This window comes from Balaenoptera physalus (assembly GCF_965194825.1).
Source record: "Balaenoptera physalus genome assembly, chromosome: 2".
Classification (NCBI taxonomy): Eukaryota; Metazoa; Chordata; class Mammalia; order Artiodactyla; family Balaenopteridae; genus Balaenoptera; species Balaenoptera physalus.
In genome coordinates this window covers 28,021,645-28,045,296 of record NC_138883.1, presented here as the reverse complement: position 1 = coordinate 28,045,296, position 23,652 = coordinate 28,021,645, and the positions used below count along the sequence as shown (strand labels likewise).

Below are 23,652 nucleotides of genomic sequence, written 5' to 3'. Positions count from 1 at the left end.
TTTTTTTCCAATTGGAAATTGTACTGGAAATACTCCTTATATAAAATTTAGACAGGACAGGAAAGTATTGAAAAAAAGTAAAAGTCACCTAATTCTACTATCTGGAGGTAATAATTTTTAAAACATATGTCATAAAAAATTGAAGCATACTAAGTGTATTATTTTGTAACTTGGTTTTTCCACTTGTCAGCATTGGTTAGTTTTCCATCTCAGTGTTGATGGATCTACATCATAATTTTAAATTTAAACCTCATTTCAATATTTGAAAACAAAATATATTTTTTATTTGTTCTCCAAGTTTATATTCAGAAAACAGAACTCCATCCAAAAATGAAAGCTAATTAAAGGCAATTAACGTGAATCCGCTGAGTACCAGAAGCCTTGTCAGAAGCTTTACATACATTACCCCATGGAGTCTTCTCGACAACCTGTGAACTTGGCAGTTTCATACCCTACATTTACCCTTTAAAAACTGGGGCTGAGAGGATTGGGTAACTTGCTCAGGATCATGTAGGTGGGAGAGTAGAGCCTAAGTCCACATAGTGGGAGCTGAGTCCAGAGGGTCCCCAGAGCAAGAGCACTAGTTAAGCACTGTGTTTAATGCCGTGATTCAGTGATGCTCATCCTGTCAGTGATTACAAGTGCATTTGTAGTCCTGATTTATTTGACATGTGTTTCATCTTGATTTGAATTCCTACTTATCTCCTGGATTGAGCATTACCTTTTAGATACGGTGACTGATTTGCTATATGAGAAGTATGTTCTTATAACCTCATAAAACATAGATTTCCTGCTCCCTTTTTTCTGTCATAATTACGTTTTCTCTGTTTCGCCTACCAGATCTTGACGTTGTAAATTTAGGACCTACTTTAACTTTTTTTCTTTTGCCTCAGGGTACAGTTAATACTTTCTGTGCTAGGAGGATCTTAGTTAGCAGTTACCTAGTGCAACTTTCCCTCTATATAGCAACTCACCTTTGTGTTGCATTTTGTCATCCTAGGTCTTGCACATATTATCTCATTTATTCCTCTCAGTGATCTCATGAAGTAAATGGATAAAGGGAGCTGAGATTTGGAGAGGTTATAAATAAATTGCCCCGGATGACACGGCAAATAAATGGTTGAGATGGGGTTAGAATCCAGGGCCTTCTGACCCACTCTTAAGTCCACTGTGCTTCCTGTGACAAGCAGCTGATGAGCTCTGCTTGAGCATTGGCACTGTGATAAGGAACACTGCCCTACGATGTGCTGACAGTTTTACAGAAATTGTATTTCTTACATTGAACATAATTGTGTTGCCTTGACTTCTGCCTGTTGATTCTAGATCTGCCTGTGTGGTGCAACACATAATGAATTATCCTGTCCCTCTTCTACAGTGTATTCCTGCCATTGTTTAAAGACCATCCTCTTGTCTCCCTCCACCCACCTTAACCATTCTGCTGTGCCATCAAATAAACTGAAGTTCTTTTCATATTAACATTGGTGCTAGCTTTCTCCTGCTATATTGTTCACTGTCCTTTTTTAAAAAAAAAATTTATTTATTGATTATTTGGCTGCACTGGGTCTTAGTTGCAGCACTCAGGATCTTCATTGTGGCGTGCGGTATCTTTTTAGTTGTGGCATGTGGTATCTAGCTCTCTGACCAGGGATCGAACCTGGGTCCCTTGCATTGGGAGCGTGGAGTTTTAACTGCTGGACCACCAGGGAAGTCCCTGTTCACTGTCCTTTGAAGGGCCTTTGGTTTGTCAGTCTCCTTCAGAATGAACACTTACTTCAGATTGAGAAGACCATAGGCCTATTACTAACTTTGTTATAAAAATGTACTTATATGGGCTTCCCTGGTGGCGCAGTGATTGAGAATCTGCCTGCCAATGCAGGGGACACGGATTCGAGCCCTGGTCTGGGAAGATCCACGGAGCAACTGGGCCCGTGAGCCACAATTACTGAGCCTGCGCGTCTGGAGCCTGTGCTCCGCAACAAGAGAAGCCGCGACAGTGAGAGGCCCGCGCACCGCGATGAAGAGTGGCCCCCGCTTAACACAACTAGAGAAAGCCCTCGCACAGAAACGAAGACCCAACACAGCTAAAAAAAAAAAAAAAAAAAAAAAAAGTACTTATATAGCTGAACAAATTGCTTTTTTTTTTTGGTCAGTACTCTCACAGTGTTAACTCATGTTGAGCTTAACATCAATTTGGCCAGCCAGGTCTTTTTCACCTTACTGTTATTAAGCCAGTTCTCTGTCACCCTGAACTTGTACAGTTTTTTGTCTTGTGGTTTGTTTTTTTTTTTTTTCCTAAGACTTTACATTTCATCTAGTTAGGTTTGGGCCTGCATTCTAGTCTGCTGAATCTTCGTGAATGGAGATTACACTGGTTTTAGATATGAGATATCCCTTCCTGGCTTTTTCCACCTGCAGCTTTGAAAAGGATGGCATATTTTGTCCTTGAATTGTATCCTGCTCACATTTCTACATTGTTTTTTTTTTTTCCTGCCTTGTTTTAAAAACCTTTCCCTGATCTAGCTGTGTCATTGCCATTTCTATTACCCTTCTACTTCTTTTGTTCACTTAGCCCATGTAAAGTATAGTTTGTGACTGTTGCCCAGGCATGGTTGTTTTTGTTTTTTTTTTTAACCTTGTTACATGGGAGAAAAAAAGATCAGTGGGAAGCCGATCAGTGAGTAAAAGAGACTGAGGTAAGAATAATCCACACTATTAAGAAAACTTATGAATTTCCTTTATTAGTTGAATTCAGAGTTTGCTATATATATAACATACGGTAAGCCACTCTAGTTTTTGTGTGTGTGTGTGTGTGTGTGTTTTGTTTCTTAAACAAAGCTGGGTAGAAAAACAAGAACTGAGAACACAGTTAACTGATTTACCAATTACACACTGTTAAATAAAGTACTGGAAATTACTTTGACTTTTTTGAAAAATCCAGATTTAGGCTGCTTTCTAAAAACTGAAGGTTTACAAAAAGTCAAGTGACGTAAGTGCATCATATGTAAATAGCATACCACATTGTTGAGCATCTGGGGCAGCTTTTTGAAACTGTTTATGTGTGTATGTATCATTGGATTCATCAAGTCTTGTAGAAGACTACCACAGCTCCAATAAACTGTCACGTTAGTGGATGTTGGTTTCCAAGAATCTTTTATTTTCAGTAATAAAACTTACTTATTGAAGAGGAACATACAGAGATGTGCACAATCATAAGTGTACAGCTTAGTAAATTTTCACAGGTACACCTGTGTTATCGCGACTCAGATCAAGAAATAGAAATTAACAGTGTCTGAGAAGTCCCACTCATGCCCCTTCCCATTTTTCCTCATCCCAAAGATAACCACTATTCCAACTTTTTACGCAATAGATTAGTTTTGCCTATTTTTGAACTTTATATAAATGGACTCATGCTGTATGTACTCTTTTGAGTCTGGCATCTTTCACTTGACATTATATTATTGTGAGATTCATCCATGTTGTGTGTAGGTGTAGTTTGTTTCATTCTCATTTCTTTATAATATTTTATTGTATGAATATACCACAATCTGTTTATCCATTCTAATATTGATGGTCATTTAAGTTTTTGGTGGTTATTATGAAAAACACTGCTTTGTGTCTTTGGTGCTATATATGTCCCTTTAGGGGTGTGTGTGTGTGTGTGTGTGTGTGTGTGTGTGTGTGTGTATGTGTGTGTATGTTTGTATTTAATTTTGTTTAGATATATGCCAAGGATGGGAATTGCTTGGTCATAAGAGTACGAATATGTTCTGCTTTGATAGATATTGTCAAACAGTTTTCCAAAGTGGTTGTGTCAGTTTACACTCTCACCACCAGTGTTTCTGTATTCCAGTTTTTTTGTATCCTCATTAGTACTTGGTGTTATTAAACTTTAAAACTTTAGCAATCTTGGTGGATGTCTAGTGGTATTGTAATATGGCTTTAATTTATATTTCCCCGATGACAAATGAGATTGACTTCCATTCCATTTGATTTTCGTTCAGTTGGATATCCTCTTTTATGAAATGCTGATTCAAGTCTTTTCCCTATTTTTCTGTTGGGTTATGGTTTTTTCTTATTGGTTTGTAGGAGTCCTTTATATATACTAGATATCAGCTTATATGTCTAGGTTGTCTTGACTGTTTCTCACTCTGCAGCACTTTTTGCATTCTTACCCTTCAGTATACTAAAAAAGTAGTCTTCACTTTACCATCTAGATGGTCCATTGGAACCTTTTTTAAAAATATTTATTTATTTATTTATATTTTGGCTGTGCCGGGTTTTAGTTGCGGCATGCGCAATCTTTAGTTGCAGCATGCTGACTGTTAGTTGTGGCATGCAGGCTTCTTAGTTGCAGTTGTGGACTCTTAGTTACGGCATACGAACTCTTAGTTGTGGCATGCATGCGGGATCTAGTTTCCCAACCCAGGATTGAACCCGGGCCCCCTGCGTTGGGAATGTGGAGTCTTACCCACTGGACCACCAGGGAAGTCCTGGAACCTTTTTATTTTTTTAATTTAAAAGTAATTTTACAAATAATTTACAGAAGTAAGAATAAAGGCATAATGAAAACAACTTACTAGAAATTTTAATTAAAATTTTTTAAATTAATTAATTAATTTTTGTCTGAAATTCTTGATTTTTTTAATTTAGTAGTCTAATTTATTGATCTTTTCTTTATGGTTAGTGCCTTTTCATGTCCTGTTTAAGAAATCTTTGCTTACTCCAAGGCCATAAATACATTATTGTATTTGTTTTCTTTTATTGTTTTACCTTTCTATTTTAAAATCAACAATCCATATAGAATTGATTTTTTTGTTAAAAAAAAATGAGGTGGGGTAAGGTTCATTGTTTTCCATATGGCTATCAAGTTGACCCCAGTACCATTTATTGAAAAAGTCATCCTTTTCTTACTACTTTAAAGTGTCTCCATCATAAATCAAGTGACTATATATGTGGATTTGTCTGTGGACTCTATTACTTTGGTTTATTTGTCTATCCTTACACCAGTGTCAAATAGTTTTAATTACTGTAGCTTCATAATAAATCTTGATATCTCTTAGTGTAAGTCCTCCAATTCTGTGTTTCTAGATCAGGGATTTTCTGTGAAGGGCTGAATGGTAAATATTTTTAGACCTTGTGGGCCATGTTTGGTCTCTGTCAAATATTTTTCTTTCTTCCTTTTTTTCTTTCTTTCTTTTCTTAACCTATAAAAATATTTTAAAAATCAGTCTTAACTGGGTTTGGCCCTGGGCCGTAGTTTGCTGACCCCTGATCTAGATTGTCTTGACCATTCTTGGTCCTTTCTGTTTCCCATATAATGCTTAGAAGCAGCTTGTCAGTTTTCAGAAAACCGCTGGAATTTTGCTGAACATTGCATAGACTCTATTGACCATGTTGAGGAAGAACTGACATTTTAATAATATCAAGGCTTCTGATCAGTTATACCTATTTTTGATTAGTTTTAGGATTGGAATTGTGACCTCGTCCATTCTGTAGCTGTCTTACTAGGTTTAACAAGGGACTATGAACACCATAATTTTTCTTAATGCTTCCATTTGCCATGGCTTTTCCTGTTTATAGTGATTATTTCTCTTTGGAATTTTGATTTTAGGATCTTGGTTATACATATTAGAAAATGGCATTGTTTCACATGAAAACTAAAAGGGCAGGAATTTGATTCCAGAATTTAAAATCTTGTAATTACTGTGGTCTGCTGATGTGTGTTTATATATTGTGATAATCAGACTTTATCTTGTTTAAGGGTATTTGTATTTCTGCATCCCTCTTAAGTTTTTGTACCCAATTTGGAGTATATTTTTTGTATCAAGTTTTGAAATTTTTATACCTAGTTCTGATGGTTTCATACCTAGTTATAGGGTTTTTATTTTTTAGAAGTTTATGAAATACCTAACTGTACAAGCAAAAATTTTCAAAATATTTAAACACCAGATATTTGTCTTTTTTTCTTTTCATCTAACCAATGTACAATGCATGTGTTTTTGTGTGATTGTATTTAGTGAATGTATACTATGTTTGTACTTTATTTCCAGTACGTTTTTATATGTTAAAAAGGTCATAGTAGTTCATTGTGTTGATGTAAAGATGGCTTATTTTCGTACATATGTTTAATATGAGTATCTCTTAATATATTTATTCCAAAGGCCTAAAAGCTCTTTACTTTTATAAATCAAAAAGGTTTTGATAGTCTGACATTTTGTAACATCCTTGAACTTTGAAAAATTTGAAGTGCAGTATTGATAACTAATTTCCATTTATATGTAGTGTTGAAAGTATATTTCAATTGGTTTAACATATTCTCACTCCCCAAATAAAAATAAAATGATGACCCTTGGCTCCTGGTCAACAATTAAATCTAAAAGCAAAGCACCCTACCTTTTCATAAACACTGCATATTATATATGCAGGCATGAGGCTTACAGAAGTGAGTTCATTACGTTTTACAACTTTTCCGCCATGTTCACTTCATCTATATCTTCACACCTTTTAGTGCCTCCTGCTTCCTTTATCCTTTCCTCTGGCCTTTGCATATGCTCTTTTCCTTGTTTGGAATCCCCTTTCTGTCATTTTTTGCTTTATCAATTCCTACTTTTCCTGCCCTGGGGATGGCACTTCTATAATTATGTGTGGAGATCTTTCAGTGAGTCAGACATTGGGGATACTTAAGTGAGCAAGACCAACATGCCCCATATTTATCAAATTCTGTTCTAACTGTTGATATACTTGTTTCATTCTTCTTATGGACTGTGAACTCCTTGAGGTTAGGTATCAGTTTATTTCCAACACTAACACAGTACATGACAATTAGTAGGTGTTCAATAAATGTTGCTTATGCCAGAATGTCTTAGTTGTGGGTAAAATTCTCAAGGCATTCACAGTTTAGTTAGAAAGCAGTTCATTCATATTCAGAATTTGATTATAACACTAGCTAACATGTTGAAAAGTGTTCTTATACTGACTTGTGTATTATATATAGTCTTCTCTTTTCACTTATATGAACTAATAATTGCTGAATTCAATACAAAACAGATGACTTTACATATCTTTAATGACCTAAGGTGTTATTTCAGACACTTTGAATTATAAATGTAACTTCAAGAAAAGGAACCAAATCATCACAAAACCTGAAATGGCATACTTTTTTTCCTTCATAAATATGTGGTCTTTATCTTTAGCATTGCAACGTACCTTTTTTTTGGGGGGTCTGTATCACGCAGCTTGTGGGATCTTATTTCCCTGAACAGGGATCGAAGTGGAAGCTCGGAGTCCTAACCGGGAGTTCCCTGTGACATAATTTTGACAAGCACCTGGTCAGCTCCTTTCCTCTTTGTCCAACAATAGCTGTGTCAAGCCTTCACTGTTTTGCATAGACCATCTGTGCTAATGCTGCTTTCTCTGTCTTATAGCAAACATTATTTCTCTTTGTATCTTTAATTTAGCTTCCTGCTTCACAGAGAGAATCAAGGCTTTCAGGCCCAATGAAACTCACTTCCGGGCCTTACCATTACTTAAGTTGCCATCCTAATCTTTCTTGTAGTCTCAGAAGAAGCCCTTTTCCTGGTTTGGGCTAACACTCTCTGTGTGTCTTTTAAAGAAATACATTTTTCATTTTTATCAAAGTGATACATGCACATAGTTTTTTAAAAATCAAGAGAAACAACCACCCACTGCCCCAAACCACCCTAGACGTATTTCCTAATGACATCTTTTAATTCTTTAGCTGTTTCTTTTGGTAGTTACCTTCATATCACTAAATAATGTGTTGCTACTTTTTTGACTTATACATGTATACTTATACATTAGATACTACATGTTTACTTCCTATTCTGATAGATAAAGGTTTAGTTCTTATACTGTTCTCTAACCCCATCTGCCCAATATATTTATTTCATTCAGTAAATAATGTTCATAGAGGCAAGCAGTGTACCGTGATTACATTTCCTTTAGCATAATAACTTTTTTAGAATTTCCAGTTGCCTTTCTTCTTGCAACATCTTTTTTAAAAATATATTTATTTTATTTATTTATTCGGCTGCATTGGGTCTTAGTTGCGGCACGCGGGATCTTTTTGTTGCAGCGCGTGGGCTCTTAGTTGTGGCACACAGGCTTCTCTAGTTGTGGCACACAGACTTCTCTCTAGTTGTGGCGTGCGGGCTCAGTAGTTGTGGCATGTGGGCTTAGCCCCTGAACCACCAGGTAAGTCCCTCTTCTTGCAACATCTTTAAAATAATCCTCCAACTCCAGTCTCAAAAGCAACATCTCTTTTTCTCTTGAGATCTCTCCCCCAGATTCATGCATTCTCTTGCTTTTGCCTGGGCTGGTTGGCTGGTTTGCTGCTCTCAAGATCTGTCATATGGCTGTTACTCCAGCATTTCCCTTGACTATCCTTCTAGATTGGATTCACTGTTTACTGAATCTCATGGCTTCCAGTTTGTGGTTTAGTGCCTCCTTTTCCTGGAGTGCATGCTCAACTAAGAAATTGTGGGTTGGAGTTTCCTGAGCCCTTGCATGCCTGAAAATGTTTTAATCTAACCTCACACTTGATTAGTAATTTGGATATATAATTTGAGGTTGCATATATTTTTATTATAATTTATGTAAACTAAAAAACAAAAGAAAACAAAAAGTTTACCCATTTTTCCCACCTCCACACCCTGCCTCTGGCAACCATCAGTCTGTTCTCCATATCTAAGAGCTTGGTTTTTTAATTAATTAAAATTTTTTTAAGATTCCAAATATAAGAGAGATCATATAGTATGTCTTCCTCTGACTTATTTCATTTAGCATAATGCCCTGCAGGTCCATTTATATTGTTGCAAACGAAAAGATTTCATTCTTTTTTATGGCTGAATAATATTCCATTGAATGTATATACCACATCTTCGTTATCCATTCATCCATCAATGGACACATAGGTTGTTTCCATACCTTGGCTATTGTAAATAATGCTGCAGTGAACATGGGGCGGGGGGGAGGTGCATATATCTTTTTGAGTTAGTTTTTTCGTTTTCCTCCAATAAATACCCAAAAGTGGAATTGCTGGGTCATATGATAGTTCTATTTTTAATATTTTGAAGAGCCTTCATACTGTTTTCCAGTGGGCTTCACCAGTTTACATTCCCACCAATAGTACACAAGGGTTCCCTTTTCTCTGTATCCTTGCCAACACTTGTTATTTCTAGCCTTTTTGATAATAGCCTTTCTAACAGATGTAAAGTACTATCTCATTGTGGTTTTGATTTGCATTTTCCTGATGATTAGTGATGTAGGGCATCTTCTCATGATGTCTTCTTTGGAAAGACATCTGTGTATCTTCTTGGGAAAAATGTCATTTGTCTGTTGGAAAAGTGTCTATGATCTTCTGCTCATTTAAAAATCAGATTGTTTCTTTTTTTGCTGTTGAGTTGTATGAGTTCTTTATATATTTTGGAATTAGGCCCTTATCAGATACATGATTTGCAAATATTTTCTCCCATTCAGTAGGCTGCCTTTTCATTTTATTGATGATTTGCTTTGCTGTGCAGAAGCTTTATAGTTTGATGTAGTCCCACTTTATTTTTGCTTTTGTTGTTTTGCTTTTTTTTTTTAAAGTAAGCTTTTTTAAAAATTTTATTTACTTTATTTATTTTTGGCTGCATTGGGTCTTCACTGCTGCACTCAGGCTTTTCTCTAGTTGTGGCGACCGGGGGCTACTGTTCGTTGAGTTGTGCGGGCTTCTCATTGTGGTGGCTTGTTGCGGAGCGTGGGCTCTAGGTGCTTGGGCTTCAGTAGTTGTGGCACGCAGGCTCAGTAGTTATGGCTTGCAGGCTCAGTAGTTGGGATGCATGGGCTTAGTTGCTCCGCGGCATGTGGGATCTTCCCAGACCAGGGCTCAAACCCGTGTTCCCTGCATTGGCAGGCAGATTCTTAACCACTACACCACCAGGGAAGTCCCTGTTGCTTTGCTTTTGATGTCAGAATCAAAAAATCATTGCCAAGATCTATGTCAAGGAGCCTACTGCCTATGTTTCTTCTAGGAGTTTCATGGTTTCAGGTCTTACACTCAAGTCTTTCATCTATTTTTTTTTCTTTCATCTATTTTGAGTTAATTTTTGTGTATGGTGTAAGGTAATAGTCCAGTTTCATTCTTTTGCATGTGGCTGTCCAGTTTTCCCAATACCATTTATTGAAGAGACTATCCTTTCTCCATTGTATTTATATTCTTGGCTCCTTCGTCATGAATTAGTATAAACATGGGTTTATTTTTAGGCTCTTTATTCTGTTCCGTTGATATGTGTGTCTGTTTTTGTACCATACTATTTAATACTGTTTATATACTTTTTACTGAAGTTGAACATAATTTAGGATCAGCGTTTAAGGTCAAGGTTTTAGGGTCAGCGAGCATTCTCTTTTCTTCTGTTACCTAGTGTAGCTGTTGTACTGTTTTGATTCTTTTCCTTTTTAGTTGGTTTCTCCCTACTGCCAGAATCTTATTTAATCCCTTTTCTTTTAATATTTTATAGTGGTTTTTGTTTGTTTAGTTTTATTGACTGTACTTTCCATCTGGAGATTAGAGCCTCTTAACTCTGGGAAATTTCTTTGTCCTATTTCTTCATTTATTTATTTATGTACTCTTATTTTCTGTTTTTATCTTTCTGGAACTCCTCATTTGTAGGATTTGGACCTGCTGGATTGATTATATTTGTCTCTATTCTCTCTCATTTTGTTGTACTTTCTGAGATACTTCTGATCCTTTTATTGCATTTTTTAAAATTTTGAGAATTAAAAAACAATTCTACAGTTCTTCTGGTTCTGATCCTTTTTTTTTTTTAATAAATTTTATTTATTTGTTTTATATTTACTTTTTTTAAAATATTATTTTATTTATTAATTTGGTTGCACCGGGTCTTATTTATTTATTTATTTTATATTTATTTTTGGCTGTGTCGGGTCTTCGTTTCTGTGCGAGGGTTTTCTCCAGTTGCGGCAAGCAGGGGCCACTCATCATCGCGGTGCGCAGGCCCCTTCACTATCGCGGCCTCTCCTGTTGCGGAGCACAGGCCCCAGACACGCAGGCTCAGTAGCTGTGGCTCACGGGCCCAGTTGCTCCGCGGCATGTGAGATCCTCCCAGACCAGGGCTCAAACCCGTGTCCCCTGCATTAGCAGGCAGATTCTCAACCACTGCGCCATGAGGGAAGCCCTGATCCTTTTTTTTTTTTTTTTTTTTTTTTTTTTTTTATAAATTTATTTATTTATTTTATTTTTATTTTTGGCTGTGTTGGGTCTTCGTTTCTGTGCGAGGGCTTTCTCTAGTTGCGGCAAGCGGGGGCCACTCCTCATCGCTGTGCGCGGGTCTCTCACCATCGCGGCCTCTCCTGCTGCGGAGCACAGGCTCCAGACACGCAGGCTCAGTAGTTGTGGCTCACGGGCCCAGTTGCTCCACGGCATGTGGGATCCTCCCAGACCAGGGCTCGAACCCGTGTCCCCTGCATTGGCAGGCGGATTCTCAACCACTGTACCACCAGGGAAGCCCTCCTTTTTTTTTTAAATAAATTTTTCATTTATTTATTTTTGGCTGCATTGGATATTCATTGCTTTGCACAGGCTTTCTCTAGTTGCAGTGAGTGGGGGCTACTCTTCGTTGTGGTGTGCATGCTTCTAGTTGCAGTGGCTTCTCTTGTTGCGGAGCACAGGCTCTAGGTGCACGGGCTTCAGTAGTTGTGGCTCACGGGCTCTAGAGCGCAGGCTCAGTAGTTGTGCATGGGCTTAGTTACTCCACGGCATGTGGGATCTTCCCGAACCAGGGCTCGAACCCGTGTCCCCTGCATTGGCAGGTGGATTCTTAACCACTCTGCCACCAGGGAAGTCCTCATCTTTTTTTTTTTTTTTTTTTAATAAATTTATTTATTTATTTTTTGGCTGTGTTGGGTCTTCGTTTCTGTGCGAGGGCTTTCTCCAGTTGCGGCGAGCAGGGGCCGCTCTTCATCACGGTGCGCAGACCTCTCACTGTCGTGGCCTCTCTTGTTGCGGAGCACAGGCTCCAGACGCACAGGCTCAGTAGTTGTGGCTCACGGGCCCAGTTGCTCTGCAGCATGTGGGATCTTCCCAGACCAGGGCTCGAACCCGTGTACTCTGCATCGGCAGGCAGATTCTCAACCACTGCGCCACCAGGGAAGCCCTTTTTTTTAAAAATATTTATTTATTATTTAGGCTGCAATGGGTCTTAGTTGTGGCGTGCAAGATCTTTATTTATTATTTTATTTTATTTTATTTTATTTTTTTAATTAATTAATTTATTTTTGGCTGTGCTGGGTCTTCATTGCTGCACACGGGCTTTCTCTAGTTGCGGTGAGCGGAGGCTACTCTTCATTGCAGCGCCGCAGCTTCTCATTGTGGTGGCTTCTCTTGTTGCAGAGCATGGGCTCTAGGCACACGGGCTTCAGTAGGTGTGGCATGTGGACTCAGTAGTTGTGGCGCATGGGCTTAGTTGCTCCACAGCATGTGGAATCTTTCCGGACCAGGGCTTGAACCTGTGTCCCCTGTATTGGCAGGTGGATTCTTAACGACTGCACCACCAGGGAGACCCCTCATCCTTTTTTATATATAGCAAATTGTTGTCAATTTACTGATACAGTATCTTTAAGAATGTCTCTGAGGATACTAACTTGAGAGTTGGTTTTTTTTTTTTTAAGTTCTCTTCTGTTTTTTTTTTTTTTGCATTATGTCTGTTTCCTCCAGATCCATGTTCTGTTTATCTTTGGTCTCTTCTTTTCATTTTGGAGACATTTCTCAAATATATTGTGATCTCTGGTTGTCCATTTATATTTAAGAGTGGGAGACACTGAAGCTGATTGGGAGCTCTGTGTGTATGTGGGGGGCTAACCAATTGTCAGACTTTGCTTTAGGTGATAGGGCAAAAAACTGTGCTAATGCTATGGGACCCTCAAATTCATGCATTTAGAGACATTCAAGACCAGGGAGGGCTTCCCTGGTGGTGCAGTGGTTGAGAATCCGCCTGCCAATACAGGGGACACGGGTTCGAGCCCTGGTCTGGGAAGATTCCACATGCCGCGGAGCAACTGGGCCCGTGAGCCACAACTACTGAGCCTGCGCGTCTGGAGCCTGTGCTCCACAACAAGAGAGACCGCGATAGTGAGAGGCCCGCGCACTGCGATGAAGAGTGGCCCCCGCTCGCCGCAACTGGAGAAAGCCCTCGCACAGAAACGAAGACCCAACACAGCCAAAAAATAAATTAATTAATTAAAAACAAAAAAAGACCAGGGAAAAGCTGATCAGTGGTTCTGAATATAGATTTTAATTTACATAATTTTATCCCCAAGTCTTACTTGTCTTTCCCCAGCATCCCTGGATTCTGAGAATCCTGATCCTCTCTGGGTTTCTCTGGGCAAGCCAGCCCCATTTTGATTGTATCCCTCTCTGCTACCAGCACTCTAAACTGCGGCTTCTTCCTGCTCCATATGTTACCACTCATGTTTGTTCTTTGTCTTCCAGAATTTAAAAACAAAATTCTCATCTACTGGTAACCCCTTCTCTCTGTTTATAGTGAGTTTATTTATTTTTATTTTTATTTATTTATTTTTTTAATGTTATTTATTTCTGCATTGGGTTTTCGTTGCTGCGCGCAGGCTTTCTCTAGTTGCCGCGAGCAGGGGCTACTCTTCGTTGCAGTGCACGGGCTTCTTATTGCGGTGGCTTCTCTTGTTGCGGAGCACCGGCTCTAGGCACGCAGACTTCAGTAGTTGTGGCTCTTGGGCTCTAGAGCACAGGCTCAGTAGTTGTGGCGCACGGGCTTAGTCGCTCCGCGGCATGAGTTTATGTATTTTTTAATTCCTTGCGATGACTCTATATAGTGTCGACTTGGCTGGGCTGAAGTACATTTTCCAGCCATGTTTCTTTCTTTCTTCTATGTTTCTTATTAGGGTGGGTCACAGGGGAGATTTTTGTGTCTAACATGAAACATTTATCCCTGGACAACCAGAAATTTTCTAATCCTTTCCCCAGAAAAGATTATGAAGCCCCTTTTTTGTCTTTGGGGAAATCTTCATTCTCCCTAGCTGGTTTACATCCCCTCTTTGATATTCTGTAACTTAAATTCTGAGATATAAAGCTAGCTAGTATTAATACATCTTATGTTAGATGATAAGGAAGAAAAATCAATTAAAAGATATTTGACTAATAAATATATATTTAAACCTTTAATATCAAACGTTAAGGAAGAAATATTCATAACTATCACAGCCCTTATTTCAGCAACTGGTCATGTAATTACAGTTGGTATTTATAACTGCCTTCTTCCTCTACTTAATCCATATTCCCTTTGCTGTCAGTGAGCACTTCAGCTGGTCTTGGTTCCTTGCCTGGTGGAGTGACCCAAACCTTCATTTTTGAAAGGTCTGAGCTATTCTCAACCCTGCCTGAATTGAGTTATTGTAGTTTTCTGTTGACTTTAATCACAGGACATGGAAGTACTAAGGGGTGTCCTAGAGGATCTCCTCCATTCCAGACATACTCCTCACCCTCACTGTGTAGAAATAACCCAATTTCCCCTTGAACGACAGGATTAATCCCCCCTCCCCGCCACAGCCAGTACAGTAACTCCCTTTTTTGCTTGTTGATTCAGAACCCAAAGTGGCCAGATGGCAGTCTGAACTGGAGTTTAATAGAGTCATTGTTGTGTCCCCTGATAGAAGCATTCTCCCTTTGAAACTAAGACTTCTAGATTACCAAAGACTGATGTCACAGGGATAGGAAGTTAATATTTTGCTGAAACCGAATTTATTACTCTCATTTATTTCCCTAACAAATGAAAGAAAAACCCTTTTATTTCTCATTAGAGGCATGAAAGTCATGACCATCACCGAAGCCAAAAACCTTGGAACCATCCTAAATTCTTCCTTTTCCATTATTTTAATCCCACCTGTTAGAAAATTTATCAGCTTTACTTTCCTTCACATCTCTCACTTTTATCTCCTCCTTTACATCCTCATATCAATCACTGCCTTAGAACAGACTTCACCTTCACTTACTCAAATTGTAGAGACAATCTACAATTAGCTTTTCCCACTTAATCCATCTACTACTTTTCTGCTAGAGAAATCTTTTAAAAATCACGTCATATTTAGTGGCTCTACGTGCTTAAGGTAATTTCCAACTTCTTACCCAGCTGAATTAATTCATCTGTTGTAACAGAGATCCAAAGTCACATGGCTTTAACAAGTTAGAAGTTTATTCTCTCTCAGGACTTATATGGTGGCTCTCCAGTGTCAAGAATCCAGGTTCCTTCTGATTTGTTACTTTACCATCTCTTAGTATGTTGCCCTTATCTACATGGTTCAGGATGCCTCACCACCATGTCAGAGCCAGCATGAAAAAGAATATGGTGAAGAGAAGGATGTGTTCTTCCCTTTAAGTTTACAACCTGGAAGGATGTGTAAATCATTTTCACTCTCAGCTCATTGGCCAGAACATGGCTAAAAGTTCCAGCTGCAAGAGAGTTTGGGAAAGAGAGTCTTTAGTCTGGCTATCCTTATGTCTAGCTAATAATGGAGAGGCTCAATTACTGTAGAAAAAGGGGGAATGAATTCTGGAGGTGTACCAGTAGTCCATGCCACCGAGGTATACAAGGTCTTCTGGAGATTGACCCTTGCCTGGCTCTTTACCTTATCTCTTAGTGTGCTGCTTTTCCACTCCTTCTCCTTTCCTAGGTGTCCTAGACTTTGTTTCCTCTTTCTTTCAGCCATGCTAAACTGTTTGCCAAACATGCTATGCTGGTTATGTTTCTCTGCCTTTCCTCATAATGCTTCTTTAGCCTGAGATGTCCTTGCCACCCACTCCTGTCATCTCCAATACTCTCTGTTAACCTGATCTCTGAGAATTTGTTTTTCAAGAGTTAACTTAAGCATCTTCTATTATATAAAGCCTTTATTGGAGAGCACCACCTTCACCCTGGTAGAACTGACCATTCTCTCCTCTGTTGCCCTTATTATGTGCAGATAGACTAGTCATTTTACCTTTTGGCAGTTATTTACACTTAGACTCTTTCTCTTCCATTGTAAACCCTTTGAGGGCAAAGAAGACATTTTATTCATGTATCCCTTGGATGTAGCATAGTGCCTGACAGAGGATATACACTAAATATTTACCAAATATGCAAGTGGGTCCATAGCAAAAATATATCTGTCCAGATTTTTAAATGTCAGGGCATGCTTTTAAGACATAGCTGGCTGCTGTTTTTTAAACTTTTGTCAATTAGTCAAGATGATAATGTTAGCTCCAACAGTATCTATAATCATCCTATATTATCTTGTTAATTGTTTCATATTTAGTTTTTAGTTATAATTTAACTCTAAAAGTACTTTCAGAATTAGCTACGGGACTTTTTTTTCTGTTTGAAATGAGTGGACTTTTCTGTCTACTAAGGCACAATATTTATAATTGCTTTTTAACAATTCAGTATATCAGTGACTTGCTGCAGGAGATTTGTCCTGAGACCTTCTGAGCTCTGCCACCTTAACATACTGGTTCTAAGATATAGATATCTCAGGGTTTGTTTAATGACTAAGAGTCATTTTTGTAAACAGATACTAAGGCAAGATTGCCTTAAATATTTTTACATGGAGAATTTTTTTTTTTCTGCATTACTGTCTTGAGTAATATCTTTTGTTTTACTTGTAGATTTGATGGTCCTCGAAGATTTGAGGATTTAGGGTCAAGGTGTGAAGGACCGAGACCCAAAGGGCCTCGTTTTGAAGGAAATCGCCCCGATGGGCCAAGACCCAGATATGAAGGTCACCCAACAGAGGGCGCTAAAAGCAAATGGGGAGTGATTCCCCGGGGGCCAGCATCTCAGTTCTATATTACCCCCAATACATCCCTCAGTCCTCGACAGAGTGGACCACAGTGGAAAGGCCCCAAACCAGCTTTTGGACAGCAACATCAGCAGCAACCTAAGTCACAAGCAGAACCAGGAAACAAAGAACCATTAGCAGACACCAGTAGTAACCAGCAGAAGAATTTTAAAATGCAATCAGCTGCATTTTCCATTGCTGCAGATGTAAAGGATGCCAAGGCGGCTCAGTCAAATGAGAATCTAAGCGACTCTCAGCAAGAGCCACCTAAAAGTGAAGTCTCGGAAGGGCCCATAGAGCCTTCTAATTGGGACCAGAATTCTCAAAGTATGGAGACTCAAATGGACAAAGCCCAAGCTGTTACTCAGCCTGTACCCCTTGCAAATAAACCTGTACCTTCTCCATCTACTTTTCCCTCAAAAACAGGGGGGATGGAGGGAGGAACAGCAGTAGCAACATCATCATCACTAACTGCAGATAATGATTTTAAACCTTTGGGTATTGGTCTGCCCCATTCAGAAAACAACCAAGATAAAGGGCTGCCTCGGCCAGATAACAGAGATAATAGGTTAGAAGGCAATCGAGGCAGCAGCTCATCTTACAGAGGTCCTGGGCAAGGCAGAATGGAAGACACACGGGATAAAGGACTAGTAAGTAGAGGTAGAGGCCAGGCAATCAGCCGTGGCCTAGGGTTGGTCAAGCAAGAAGACTTTCGTGATAAAATGATGGGTAGAAGAGAAGACAGTCGAGAGAAGATGAGTAGAGGAGAAGGCAGCCGGGACAGAGGGTTGGTGAGGCCAGGAAGCAGTCGGGAGAAAATGCCAGGTGGTCTGCAAGGCAGCCAGGAGAGGGGTAGAGCTGGCAGCCGAGAAAGGGGACCACCTCGGAGTGCTGGCAGCCAGGAGAGAGGACCGCCTCGAAGACCTGGGAGTAGAGAGAGAGTACCACCCCGAAGAGCTGGGAGCAGGGAGAGGGGACCACCTCGAGGGCCTGGCGGTCGGGAAAGGGGTCTGGGAAGACCAGATTTTGGTCGTGACAGAGGTCCATTTAGACCAGAACCAGGAGATGGTGGGGAAAAAATGTATTCATATCACCGAGATGAGCCTCCTAGGGCAACATGGAACCATGGAGAAGAGAGAGGGCATGAAGAGTTCCCATTAGATGGTAGAAATGCTCCAGTGGAACGAGAAAGACTTGATGATTGGGATAGAGAGAGATACTGGAGAGAATGTGAACATGACTATCAAGATGATACACTAGATTCATATAACAGAGAGGACAGGTTTTCGGCACCATCTCGATCTCATGATGGAGATAGACGAGGCCCTTGGTGGGATGATTGGGAGAGAGATCAGGATATGGATGAGGACTACAGCAGGGAAATGGACAGGGACTTGGACAGGGACGTGGATCGGATCGGAAGACCTATGGATGTGTATGATAGAAATTTGGATAATGAGTGGGACAGAGATTATGGGAGACCACTGGATGAACAAGAATCACAGTTCCGTGAACGAGATATTCCATCTATTCCACCTTTACCACCCCTCCCACCTCTTCCACCTGTGGATAGATATCGGGATGATAGATGGAGAGAAGAAAGAAATCGAGACCATGGGTATGATCGAGATTTCCGTGATAGGGGTGAGTTGAGGATCCGAGAGTACCCAGAAAGAGGAGATACATGGCGGGAAAAGCGAGATTATATTCCTGACAGAATGGACTGGGAAAGAGAACGATTGTCAGACAGATGGTACCCATCTGATGTGGATAGACATTCCCCCATGGCGGAACATATGCCCTCCTCACATCATTCTTCTGAAATGATGGGGTCGGATGCAAACTTAGACTCTGACCAAGGCCTTGGAGGGGTAATGGTTCTCAGTCAGAGGCAGCATGAAATCATTTTGAAAGCTGCACAAGAACTGAAAATGCTTCGGTAAGTTAACTACTTAAGATCATTTCTTTTAGTCAAAACCGCATTCAGACTGCTCTTTTTAAAATGATGTGTTATATTTGAATGGAATCATTTTTGTTCAAGTTTTTACCACATGATTTTAATTTTAATTTCTAGTCATTGAGTGCTGTTTTAGGGTAGGATGGATATTTAGGAACTGTATTAATTATAAACTTATGTCCTGAAATATGAAAATTTGATAGCCATTCTTGGCTCTTGTAGATATGTTGCCGACATGCCATGCCTGTGATTGTTTCAAGTTCAAACTTCAACTTTCCAGTGCTCTGGATTTCACAGAGCTCATACGTAAAATCCCTTTTTTCCCCTGAGGCAGTTTGTTCTTTGGTATTAGATCTGATAGACTTCATATTCACTAATCTTTGGTATAACTTTGGAAAGTGCTGGAAGGATTTATATTTTTCTCTGTTGAAGCTAAGAATGGTTTACCTGGAAGCAGCCTCAGATTTATCTAACTATTGATTCTTTCTTTTTGGGATGTTTTATCTTTCATTATAACTAGAAGCAGTATCTCTACTTGAGGATGTTACTTGTTTCTACATAATCAAATATTTTCTTTGTGAGATGGAGAATAGAATTTGGATTTCTTGATTTACAATCACCCAACTATGTATAGGTATCTACATAATGCTTCCCATTAGTAGCAGTAATAATAAAAGCTAACATTTATTGCACGCTTACTATGTACCAGGAACTGTACTAAGTGCTTTGTATGTATTAATTCATGTAATCCTTATACCAACTATATCCTGAGATGAGAATTTAGGAGTCACTGACAGATTGCAATGAGAAATTACTTTTTGAGGAATTTCTTAGGAGTTAGCAATGTTTTGTGAAAATAAATTAATGGTTAGTTTTTGATATATTCCAATGTATTGTGTTTTTTTTTCATTTTTCAATTCTGGTCTACATTTGTGGATTATGCCAATTGAAATTATAACTGAAGCTTTATGACTAAAAAAGTATAATGAGGAAAAATACCTGTAAGTAAAGATCAAAGATCAGGTGCCTCAGGAAACAAAACAGATTTCTGTGGTCTATAGAAGATATACTCTAAGAGATTTGACTTTTCCAGATTACTCCTGAAGATAGTATTAAATGTGGAAAGTATGCTATAGAACATTTAGCTATTCTCTGTTCACTTTTAAATTATGGACACCTTTAATTTAACACGTACTGTGTGCTGGCACTGTGCTGATAATTTAGCATCTCAATCCTCCTATCTCAAATCCTTACCGCAAAGGCCTGCAAAGATAAGTAATAGTATTCCCACTTCACCAAAGACACTAAGGCTCAGAGAGTACCACTTGGCTACTAGAATTGGTAAACCTAGAATTTGAACCCAGTCTGTCCAACTCTAAAATCTGTTGTTTATGGAGAGCACCAAGCTGATTGGTGTTACTAAGCTGCCAAGGTTTCTTTCCTTTCCTTTTTGAAATTTCCTTTTCACCCGTTATTGCTTTGTATAGAAATGCTGGATACAAGGTGCCTCATCATCCTTTTTTTAAAGCTCTTTCTAGGCCACATAATAAAACAAAATATGTGAAGTGATGGGTAAGAGTGGTCATAGTTAAATACAAGTCACTCATGTTGTATTGGGAAAGTCATAGTATGATTTACATGAGGCAGAAAATAATCTTTTTTTATACTTGACCCTTACTTTGTGTCCATTTGGGTCATTACACTTTACAAAATGGTAGGGAGAAAATTGTAAAAGGTCTGAAGAGGTTGTGGTAGATGTTGTATGTGTTTACTGTGGGCATTGTAAGGAAAAGTGAAGGGAATTTGACCAGCGATTTAAAGAAAAACTGGAAGAGTTACGTAATTACTCTTTAGGAGTATGAAGTGTCGTTTTAAAGGTTTAGACTGACAACTGTTCTCACTGTATACAGCAGGGGCTGTAAACTAAAATGCCCACAAGAACCACACAGGTAACTAAAATGAGTGAAAGCGGGCCAGTGTAACTCTACTGGGTTTGGTGAGGACTGTGGCAAACTGCTTCATCTAAAGCAGGCAGCCACCACTCCACTGAGCTGATTGTTGGCATGTAGGAATGTAGGCCCAGTGTCTGCAGATCTCTTTAAAATTTGAATTTATATTGAAAAATATGTTATTTTGCTTTGTAAGTAATGGCAGCTAGCTCAGATTTTAAAACTAATATGGAAGCTAAATTTTAAAAAACCTTTTTATATATTCATATATATCCAAATACATTGATATTTGGCCCATGTGCCACCATTTTGCAACCTCTTATCTAAAGACTATTGAACAAAGAAAAAAATAGCAAGAGAGATTTTTGTTGGATGAAAGAAAAACATGACAAGTAGGTGAGATATTAAAATAGACTAAAGAGGCAGGTTCTAGAATCGGTCCTTGAAGATCTTCAATAATTTATCATTATTTTATAGGTCGTAGATGACTGATCAGTTAGCTCATAAAGGCAAGAGAGTATTACCCTGGAGATGCTTTATGGGCACTGTAGAGGGTTTGAAAAAAGGTTTTAGTTTCCTTTTTTGTTCTTCAATATTAATTATAGTTATTTAGGAATGGAGAACACATGCCTTATGTACAATGGCAATTTTATTTGTTTACAGAGAACAGAAAGAACAGCTTCAAAAGATGAAAGACTATGGGTCTGAGCCACAGATGCCTGACCATCTACCACCCCAGGATTCGAGATTACAGAATACATCTTCAAGACCTGGAATGTATCCGGTATGGGAAAATATGTGCCCAGAAAATGAAATGGTTCTTACTTTGTATGTTTGTATGTCGTTTGATTTTTTTTTTTGTATTACAATAAGTATAAATTTCCTCTATAAAAAATGTAAATTTTGGAAAAGTAAAAAGCTAATGGTAATGGACCTTTGAAAATATTATGAGTATGGTCGAAAGTGTGACAGAAATGCTTTTTCCCCCAGGGTTTGATAAGTACACCAAGCACACCGGAACTATATATATGGCTTGGTGTTCACAAAATTGTAGAATTTTCTTGGTAATCCTTTTTGTTCCAATAGTCCTGTTTTCCATTTGGACAGTGCAGGGGCTCCCTGTGAGCCCTGCTCATGTGAGCTTCGTAGTCTCCCTGCCTCTTCAGGCTACTAGTCCTTAGCTAGGGAAGGGGTTGAACATCGTGCCCCAGTTCAGGCAGTGAAGCTACGTTAAAGACTTGTGTGATTAAGCTCTCCCCTTGTTTTGCTTTCATTTTGTTGTTGTTGTTGTTTTACCTTTAAGCCAGTGATGGGCTTTAAAAATATTATCATGCAAATATAAGTGAGAGAGAGAAAAAAAACACTACTGAACCATTTCATCAGATTAACTCTCCATTTCTCAACGTTCCCTTCCATCCTAATCTAACACACAACACTCAGACGTAACTGTTGATGTCAGCAACACCATGATGTTGACTCCCCAAATCATATCTCTTGGCCTGTGTATGCATCCATCTGCCTACAGGGTTTCTCTCTGGGTGTGTCTCCTGCCAAACTCAACATATTTAAAATGGAGCTCATTACCATCCTCCATGAAAACTTGTTCTTTCTCCTCATTATCACCTAGTCACCCGAACTTGAAACCTGAAGTCAGCCGTAACTCTTTTCTCTGTCCTAACCTTCTGTGTTCAGTCATTCTGTTGATTAATTTTACTATCTTTTTAATATTGTTCAAGTATTCTATCCTCCACTTCCCTACAACCTCAGTTCCAGCCCATGTCAGTTCTTGCCTAGATTATTTCAGAAACACCCTAATTCATCTCTCTCCATCTCATTCCCCTCTGATCCATTCTTCATTCTGCTTCCAGAGTGATTATCTTTAAAATATTTTTTGAATCAAATTTTGAGTTATAATTTACATATGTTTTAAGCCCACAGTTTGAGTTTTGACAACTGTATACTAAAAGATAAAAAAAATTTCCATTGCCCCCAAAAGTTCTCTCATGCCACTTTGTAGTTAGGACTACCCTACACTCTACTTTAGGCAGCACTGATGTGACTGCTGGCCAAAACAGACATTTTATGTCTTTTTTTTTTTTTTTTTTTTTGGCTGCGTTGGGTCTTCGTTGCTGTGCACGGGCTTTTTCTAGTTGTGGCGAGTGGGGGCTACTCTTCGTTGCGGTGCACGGGTTTCTCACTGTGGTGGCTTCTCCTGTTGCGGAACACAGGCTGTAGTCATGCAGTCTTCAGTAGTTGCAGCACGCAGGCCCAGTAGTTGCGGCACGCAGGCTCAGTAGTTGCGGCACGCGGGCTTCAGTAGTTGTGGCACGTGGGCTCAGTAGTTGTGGCGTCGGGTCCTAGGGTGCGTGGGCCCTAGGGCACAGGCTCAGTCGTTGTGGCTCATGGGCTTAGTTGCTCTGTGGCATGTGGGATCTTCCCGGACCAGGGGTTGAACCCACATCCCCTGCATTGGCAGGTGGATTTTTAACCACTGCACCACCAGGGAAGTCTCCAAAATGGACATTTTAAAACATAAATCTCACCATGTTGTACCTTGGCTTTAGAACGCTTCAGTATTCTTGTGTTCCTTTCAGGATAAAATCTAGATTCTTTTGCCTGGCCTTTTATGTTCTTCCTGAGCTGGCCCAAGCTCTGCTTACCATTACTTGCTACTCCCTCTCTTTACTTTCCCTCCACATGGAGCTTCTGATAATTCTGTGAGTGTGACTGGCTCTTACTTCTCCATGCCTTTGCATATGCACGTTGTTCTCTAAACCTAGAGTTTCTTTTTTTTTCTCTTCCTATCCTCTCCTCCAACTAGTTAATTCTTGTTTATTTTTTAGAACTCATCTCTGTATCTTGTCTTCCACTTGTGTAGGA

The 23,652-nt window shown here is 39.2% G+C and overlaps 1 protein-coding gene and 1 long non-coding RNA gene across 5 annotated transcripts in view; one reads left to right on the top strand and one right to left on the bottom strand.

Moving 5' to 3' along the window:
• The window catches only part of YLPM1 (YLP motif containing 1), a 67,213-nt gene that overhangs the window by 15,008 nt on the left and 28,553 nt on the right, over positions 1-23,652 (top strand). For all 4 annotated transcript variants that reach the window (XR_014261023.1, XM_082451501.1, XM_082451500.1 and 1 more), the window contains exons 5-6: positions 16,694-18,805; positions 21,436-21,556. Coding sequence is in view for 3 of the 4 variants with exons in the window: in XM_082451501.1 (XP_082307627.1) it covers positions 16,694-18,805; positions 21,436-21,556 (2,233 nt within the window). In the remaining variant the exon portion in view is untranslated. The remainder of the gene's footprint in view (positions 1-16,693; positions 18,806-21,435; positions 21,557-23,652) is intronic.
• The window catches only part of LOC309655997, a 106,002-nt gene continuing 89,569 nt past the window's right edge, over positions 7,220-23,652 (bottom strand). Inside the window, exon 2 of the long non-coding RNA XR_014261118.1 lies at positions 7,220-11,198. This is a non-coding gene — a long non-coding RNA (uncharacterized lncRNA). The remainder of the gene's footprint in view (positions 11,199-23,652) is intronic.